The sequence below is a fragment of the Lytechinus pictus genome, chromosome 8 (assembly GCF_037042905.1).
Source record: "Lytechinus pictus isolate F3 Inbred chromosome 8, Lp3.0, whole genome shotgun sequence".
NCBI lineage: Eukaryota > Metazoa > Echinodermata > Echinoidea > Temnopleuroida > Toxopneustidae > Lytechinus > Lytechinus pictus.
The window spans coordinates 15,820,455-15,829,112 of NC_087252.1; the positions used below are offsets into that span (position 1 = coordinate 15,820,455).

The 8,658-nt window shown below is 36.7% G+C and overlaps 1 protein-coding gene across 1 annotated transcript; it reads right to left on the reverse strand.

The window, feature by feature from the left end:
• Positions 1 to 268: 268 nt before the first annotated feature.
• Positions 269 to 4,992, reverse strand: LOC129267128 (uncharacterized). Its single transcript, XM_064104130.1, has 3 exons — positions 4,761 to 4,992; positions 3,699 to 3,774; positions 269 to 2,683 (listed from the first exon to the last, which is right to left on the reverse strand). Exons 1-3 carry the CDS (start codon positions 4,990 to 4,992, stop codon positions 1,978 to 1,980), a joined length of 1,014 nt encoding a protein of 337 aa, XP_063960200.1. The 3' UTR covers positions 269 to 1,977.
• Between the last annotated feature and the right edge of the window lie 3,666 nt (positions 4,993 to 8,658).

Here is an 8,658-nt window from a genome sequence, read left to right on the forward strand (position 1 = left end):
GCCAGCGCGGACAAGAAATGTAATTACTGAAAACAACTTATGTACACACTTGACATAACTAAATGAATTCATATTCATTGTCAGTAATACAACCATGTCGACTTATTCAATATTCTTCACAATGTTTGAATACTGTTCCTTTTAAGGCTTCAGTATCTTTTAGTTATGACGTATTCAACATTTTCCAAAATATCTACAGAACAAATTACAGAAATGTGACCAAAGAATGATCTTTAGGCGATAAATAAGTATAAAAAAACATTCGCTTTGTAAATCGTATATTGAGCAAACAAGATGATACTACTACTAATATAACATTATTAATATTATAAATAACTAATATGTGTTATCAGTTTAAATCCTTAGAATATAAACAGAATAGATAAGATATTATATATACTCAACAAGAGAAAGCATTTGATAATTGACAGTAAAATAAAACATGGAAATATATTTTCATCTCCTTTGCCATGGTTTCTGCTCATGTAATCTAAAGAAATGATTTATGCTTAAACGTTTAAAACTAATGAAGCTAAACTGTTTCATTTTAATTATCGAAAGTGTTTATACTGACGTCCGATTAAAAGTTGATTATATTTGTTGTTTGTGTTGTTAAAATAACCTACAGTTGGTTCAGAATATTCAAGTTCACCTAACAAAGATAATTATTTCATATACTCTTGAATCACATGTGATTGTGACTAGATTTATACATATATGTTTCTAGAAAGTTAGAAAGTAATGATTACGATGAAAATTTAGATTCATTATCATATTACATTTACAATAAATAACATTTGTTTGTACTTGTAGTAAGTATTTACAACGAAAAAAAACACCTAATTTTGACGAGTTCCTAATACATTGAAGCGGCCGTACATTACATCAAACATGTCAAATTAAATTACATTTGTATGTACTTCTAGTAAGTAATTATAGCGAAGAAAATTTACATTTCTTATTAAAGGGGAATGAAACCTTTGGAACAAGTAGGCTTGTGTCAAAACAGAAAAATCAAAGAATAAGAACAAAGAAAGTTTGAGAAAAATCGGACAAATAGTAAGAAAGTTATGAGCATTTGAATATTGCAATCACTAATGCCATGGAGATCCTCCCATTGGTAATGCGACAAGGATGTGTGATGTCACAGGTGAACAACTTTCCCTTTGATGGACTATAAAATACCCCCAAAATGTAACTTTTTGCTTTTTCTTATGGTGATACAAACTCTTTATCCATGATGTATTCTTTAAAAATCTGTTTTTCATGCTCTCCTATAAAAAGAACGCATGATCTACTGATAGATGTGATAAAAGAGGCAGTTTAAGTGAAATATATACTAAAGTAATGGGGAGAGTTGTTAACAAGTGACATCACACATCTTTGTCGCATTGCCAATGTGAGGATATCCATAACATTAGTGATCGCAGTATTCAAATGCTCATAATTTTCTCATTATTTTTCCGATTTTGCTCAAACTTTCGTTGATCTGTTTCTTTGATTTATCTCTTTTCACACAAGCTTTCTTGTTCCAAAGGTTTCATTCTCCTTTAACGAGGATGGCCTTAAATCACAAGTTTGTATGTGTATCTAGTCAAGAGAATTCAGATTTCCTATTGTCTAGGACAGATCAGAATTTAGATTTCATTGAATTACATTTGTCTCTACGTGATTCTAGTAAGCAATTATGACGAAAAAAATTAAGGTCTCCTATTATCAAGGATGGGTCGTCAATTAAAATATAATAAATTACATTTTTATGTGTTTCTAGTAATTATTTATAACGATGAGCATTAAGATGTCGTAATATCAAAGACGGGCCGTCAATAAAGATGTAATAAATTACATCTGTATGTGTTTCCAGAAAACGAAGAATATTTAGATTTCCTAATTGGGTGGATCGTATATGACATATTAAAATCTAGTAAATGAAGAAAAAATAGAGTTCTTATTTAAATATTTAGGATTAGCTGTAAATTAATAAACAGTGTTTTGAGGTTTCAAGTACAAGTCATTGTCGAGTTCGATATCAGTGTCATTAACCAACTTTGGCTTTGAAAGATCACCTTGGCCACCTTCTGGTAATTCTTCATACACATTTTCATTCTCCTTGTCGATGGTATCAAGATGCGAAGACGGTGGCTCGAGAGGAAGCGGCCGAACGCTTGCTACAGGTGGCACCGGCTTCGTTGGTTGTTCCACGTACTGACCAGGGTTCACTGTAACCCCAGCGGACAAGGATTGGTCAAAGTAGATGTATTCCCCTGCGGTTGGTGGTGGGGCAGATGGAAGCGGACCAACTGCCATCGGTACAGGTGGACCGCCGCCGATTCCATTTCCGCCGTTGCCGAATGCATCTACAACGTAAATGTATTCTCCGTAATCGGTACTTCCGGTTGTTCCCTTGCCAGCAGCAGGACGGTTACCGACAGATGGGCGGTTTGCTCTAGGACCATCTATATAGACATATTCTGCATAGATATCGTTTTCAGGTCCAGTTCCAGTGGGTAATGATATGATAGGACGCGGGCTGATAGGGGGAGGGGCAGTTCCTCCACCGTGGAGTTTCACAGGTACTCCTTTCTCAGATCTGGAAGCTGGGTTCGTAAAATGCGCCGAAGACATTCTCTCCACGAGCTCGTGTTCAGTTTGGTAAGCGCGTCTTGATGCTCGTAACTTGTTCCTTGACAAATGAAAGAAAGGGAATATAGGAGTATGATTATATTCATACAATAATCCAAAACGAAGAAGAAGAAATATCTTGCGCCATTTTGCCAATGTGAACATAAACTTCTTATCATAAGTTATGATAAGAAGTCAATCCTTGAAGTTATCCTTGGCATATTGGTTAATAATCTCTTCACTTCCTTGTCCTTATTATTTTCTGCCTTTCCTGTCTTATCCTTTTGTCTTTTCTTGTGTGTTTACCTTGCTCATTGTTCTTTCCGTTTCAGACTTATTTCAAATGCACACTGCAAAATCTCTGGTGTTGATTTAACACCAGCCCGGAATCTAGATATGTCCACACCAGAGAAGTGTTAAACAACACCAGTTTCGTTTTGGTCTAACACCAGATAGGTGATTATACAACACCAATTAGTATCAAAACAGCATCGGTTTGATTCCAAACTGGTGTTGTTTCAACACTTCTCTGGTGTGGACGTATATAGATTCCGGGCTGGTGTTTAATCAACACCGGAGTTTTTGCAGTGCAAACCGAATTATCACGGCGGAGTCCTCACTGACTAAACTTGCAAGTGCAATACCAACTGCTCTGAAAAAAAAAACAGCTTTCCTCTGCAACCTTTTGTGGACCTCTGTTCCCAATATTAATTCCCCTTTTTAAATAATGAAATGTCAAGCAGAAATTAACTTATTTTTATTTTTTGGGAAAAGTACAAATGCTGTGAGGTGCTTCTTTACGATATTTCCGTTTTTAAAAGAGGGGAATCCCTAATTATGTCGCATGCGATGTTTGAAATAACACCAGGGCCCCGTAACACAAAGTTAGCGATTAATAGCTGAATGAAATAGCCTATCAAGATCATCGTTGCATGCGCAATTTGCTCAGTCGACTGAATTGGAACCAATCAGAATTGCTCTTTCAAAATACCGATTAATCGCCAACCTTCGTGTTACGGGACCCTGAACTTGAGCTTGTAAGTAATGTTGTCAATGGAAGACACAGTTGTTCTTACTTTGCTTTGTAGTACCTACGAAGAACAAGAGCCAATGGGATACAGGCTGCAAACAGAATGACTCCAATGGCGATCACTGCAATAAAACAAACAAATGAAAGGGACTAACTAGATCGCCATGGTCACACTCCCAACGTGAATGATTGATAATAATGAAATAATAATAGTAGCGTTTTATTTATCCAGGGTAGCAACTTCAGTTAGGAAACTGCTTTACCATCGGGCCCTGCATAACATAATGTTATTATTATCCTTCTCCAATCTAAATGCTGAGCGCCTAGCAAGAAGGCAGAAGGTCCCATTTTTGTAAGTCTTTGGTATGACTCAGTCGAGGATTGAACCCATGACCTCCCGTTCATGAGGTAGACCCTCTACCACTGAGCCACCTTGCCCGGTTATTACTTACTGATACTCATGATTAAAGGCAATAACAATATTTGATAGTTTTTTGTGAAACCCTGCCTAATCATGTTGCTGTTGTTATCTTGGGTTTTAAGGCGTGTACCATTCAGATATGAATATTTTACGCCTGTGATTAATTTCTCTTATTTTGTGATTATAAAATTTGATGCATAAATTGATCAGCGCTGCTTTAAAGGCAAGTTATAGGGGTGGGGGTTGTTTTCTTCTTATTATTATTATTGTTATTATTATTTGGAAACAAGTTAATTTTGTTATTTTCGCCATCATAAATGGTCTGCAATTTTGTTGTTTTCTTGTAAAAATAAATTTTCCTCTTCCATTTCTTTTTCTTAAATTACGGTACTTGGGTTTAAAGTCAATATGAAGCTCTATTTCTCAATAATCCAGGGATTTTGCGGGACATATACCTCGAAACTTTAGCAGGGAGGTGATCAATAGAGAAAGGAATAAGGAAAATTATAGCTCCAATCTTAGGCCCGTATCGGAGTATGAGATACGTCTGTCCCGTTGATGTAAACATCAACCTCGATGAATTCTCGATCTTTCACGGAGGCAAGACGCCTTTAAATCCTACCGACAAGCCCTAGGCCCTGGCAGGATGGAGTGTGATTTTGGGTGAGTAAAGTTTTGTAAGCTTACATATATCTCTCATTACATGTCCTGATTCTGGAGGTGGAGAGTGGGGATAAAGTGGGCTTGTACCATCAGCAGCTGATGGAGAAGATGACTGAATGGCTCTACTAGGAGAAGCAGATGTGGCTGTACCAGAAGCAGTAGGTGTAGGAGACGAGCGTTGTGTTGTGACGGAAGCAGATGCTGATGATTGGTTGGCTGTACCGGATGCAGCTGTAGGAGATGGCCGGGAAATCATTATCATATATAAAGCGAAGAGTGGATAGGCATAGCAAGAGAGTCCGATGGAGAGAGAGGGAGAGACAGAGGAAAAGAGGAGAGGGACGGGGAGAGGGGGAAGAGAGAGAGAGAGAGGGAGAGAGAAAGAAAGATAGATATGGGAGAGAAGAAAGTTTGAGGGGAAGAGAAGGTGAGGGAGTACAAATTATCCACAAATCTTTGTTTAAAAAAGGCATTCTTCACTGCCCCTTTATTGTTTTTGTTAGGGAATTAAGACATTTTGTGAGGGAATTTCAGTTTGAAATCGCTTGTCTAATAAAGAGAAGAGCTCATAAAAATTTAGCTGGGTAACACATTTAAACAAAATAAAAATATTTACAGCAAGTACCTACATATAATATATTAAATATAACAAAGCGTATGTTCAACTCGGGAATTATAGTCAACAGAGCTACGAAACAGGGCATCAGTTTGGTTCGTGTCGAAAGACTCTTCTGTCAACACCGCAATAAAGTTACTTTCTTACTTGAACTAAACGAGCTGTTCCCAGAATAACAAGTTTAAGTTGACGTAGACGTTTACAATTAAAGCATAATTATATCAATATATGAAAATAGAGTATTCGCAACCACTACATAGACGCTTTCTGGAACGTAGAGAATCTATTGTCAAAAGCCCTGGCAAAATCGTCTTTGTCGAAAATCGATTAATCAAAACAGCAGTTACGTCCGTGACTGGATCTGGACATGTTTTTGGATTTTTGTCAGCTTTGAATCTTAGGAAGATCTCTTGTCCTGGTTCACCAATGTTTGACAAAAACCTCTCAGCTCTCCATTGTGATATGACGGGCATTTTCAATAGATTTTCTATGTTCTAGAATCTGTCCCTGATGCGATTGCGAAAAGACCACATTAGTTCAGGTTGATACCGCAGTAGTAGGCATTCTCTATGTCAATACAGATCTGCCCTTCCCCACAAGGGCTGCTCGCACATTCGTCAATTTCTGTTAAAGGAATTAGGGAAAGAGTCGTGGTATTGGTACTAAATCGAGGGTGTTAATGAAGGTTAGATTCTTATTTGCTTTCTCCTGACAGAAAAATAGACTGAAAAACAAAGGTTAAGTTATTGATTAATCGATTGATTTTGATCACATCTCTACTTTAGCATGACAGCAACATTGAATCAGTTTATACAAGATTATTATACACAAGAACATCAAATTCATATCACAGAGGCTGTGGAACGATTTTGGAAAGTGTGGACGGGGGGGGGGGGGGCTGAGCAAGAATAAAATCACAGTTTTATGTCATTTCACGTCTTTGTAGACGTTTATTACACACATAAAATAATCATTGCCTAATAGGCCAACTGCTTAGATATTATGAAGAGTTCAGTTTAAACTCTATGGAGTCATATTAAACGTATTCCGGTAATTATGTTTAATTAATCAAAGTACTTGAACCTATGTCAACAAGAAGCACATTATACATACCGCAAGAGCAGTTGACACCGATGTACCCAGGTTTACATGTGCAATTGAATGTCGAGTTGCTGTTTATTTTACAGTCGACTCTTCCATCCTGCTCAGTGCGACATCGATTGTAATGGCATGACGTGGCTTTAATGGCTGATAAAGACAACAGGCAGAAAGATAAACGAATGCTGCAAGATAGCACTGGGTAGAGACAGATGGAAAACCATGACATCCAACATCTTCAAAGAGAAGGAACAGCGGTAAGGTAAGGTAAAAGACAACAATGCACACGATTCATGCAGGTAATTATTAAATTGTATGTAAGAAACCCTTACGCGTTGACGTCATCGCACCGCCATCTTAGAGGTCAGTTCCATTGCTTTGCGTGCGTTGGTATGTGCAGCTATTGCATCTCTGACATGTCCGTTTACGCATGCAGAGCCTCTGAGGGAGGGCACTATGAGATTATGACGTCACATACATGCCTCTATATTGCGCACCTGGTGGGTGTTCATAAAACTGTTCGTCAAGTTACGCATGACTTTACGCACGACTGGAACTTCTCTTAGGTGCAAGGCATAGTCTGGTAGGGGGATAGGGTTCCCATGCACCCGAATGATATATTTTTTTAACCTACATTTTTGTAATCCGTAAGATGTGCAGTGAATGAATGTTGATGTTCCCAAAACGAAATATTGTCCCATGGGGTTCAAATTCAAGATGGCGTCCAAAATGGCCGCCATATTCATGGGATTTGGTTTTTCGTACATAGATTCTGACACAAACATTCATTTGCCACAAAATTTGTGTCATATGAAAGATAAATAAATTTTCTACAAGTTGATACTATTCATGGGTGATGAAAAGCTAATTCGGCTGAGATTTTGATAAGAAAAGTGCAATTTTGAGAATTTTTTCCAAAAAATTGAAAATTTGCGAAATACATGATTTACCATAAAGCTAAAGAAAATAAAGGAATCGCCTCAAAAATTTCTAGAAAACTTTCCTAATATACAACTATTAAGTGGACAAAATTCCAAATCGATATCGTTTTTAGTCACAAACTTATAATGTCTCAAACTTGAAAATTCAATTTTCAGAAATTTAGCTTTTTTACTGCATATCGGAGACTTGGATACACTAATGTATATTGTCATATTTTCAACCCGGAAAATGGAGATAGGCCTTAATAAAATGCAAAATTATCTATTATTTTGTTGTTAGAATTTACTACAATCCCTTTATTCTACAATATAAAGTCGGTTGATTTAGTTTTTGAAAGAATTAAGACTTTTGACCAAAATTTGTATGTTTTTGGTAAAAAAATGCACATGTATACTGTTATCAATCAGATTTATTATGAATATCAGTAATAAATGCACAATCTCAACATTCGATATGAAAGAGGATGTATCAACGAGAATATTGGCAGGCTTCATGCCACCATGAGTATCTTCATTTGCTTTAGAAAGAAGGAAAATATGCTGAATGTATTAAGAGATTTTGCGCTAAAGTGAGGCCAAAAAGCAACCTCGGTGTGGCAGTCACACCCATGAAAACGATTGCAAAGTGATGAATGGTATGTCATTCAAATAATACAATAGCTTGGATCAGCCTCTCGCATCGATTGTGTTGGTATGACTAACACACCGTAATGTACAGTATGTAATGTGAATGGTAATAGAAATGTGATTCAGAAGGATGTAAAGGCAAAAAAAGGTGTTTCTGTTACATTATATATATATTTATTTAATGAAGTCTCTTGGAAACAGTTATAAGATACACTTGCACTGCAGGTAATAAAGGTGAAGTTCTGACACATCAATACACAACTGAAAGGAACATGTCAAAGCTACCTCCACCTTATCTGTATTTTGAATTTATGGCCAGTATTCCAAAATCAGGTTTATTTTCCAACACGTTCTAACTCTTTTCTAAATTTATGAAGAGCCGAAATTATGTTTATTTTATATCTCTTATGTTTACAACTCTGTTCCGTTTGCTTTCATAATGAAGGAAAAAACCTCAATTATCATTCTCAGACAACTATGAACCGTTTGGGGGTCAATATTAATGAAATTGGCTCTCCACGTCAGTAAAAGTCATTGGGGGTAATTCTGTCGCCAGTCAAAAAGTGATCATAATTAGAAAACCATAACTTAGTTCAGATGACCGAAGATCTGACATGATATCTGATGATCGTTTACCAAA

What these genes read in the sequence shown, in the direction of transcription:
- LOC129267128 (XM_064104130.1), bottom strand. Translation starts at nt 4,992, where the DNA reads ATGATTTCCCGGCCATCTCCTACAGCTGCATCCGGTACAGCCAACCAA. An exon ending in ACATGTAATGAGAGATATAT is followed by an intron (nt 3,775 to 4,760) that starts GTAAGCTTACAA and finishes GTTTTATTGCAG; the next exon opens with TGATCGCCATTGGAGTCATT. An exon ending in CGTAGGTACTACAAAGCAAA is followed by an intron (nt 2,684 to 3,698) that starts GTAAGAACAACT and finishes TCATTTGTCAAG; the next exon opens with GAACAAGTTACGAGCATCAA.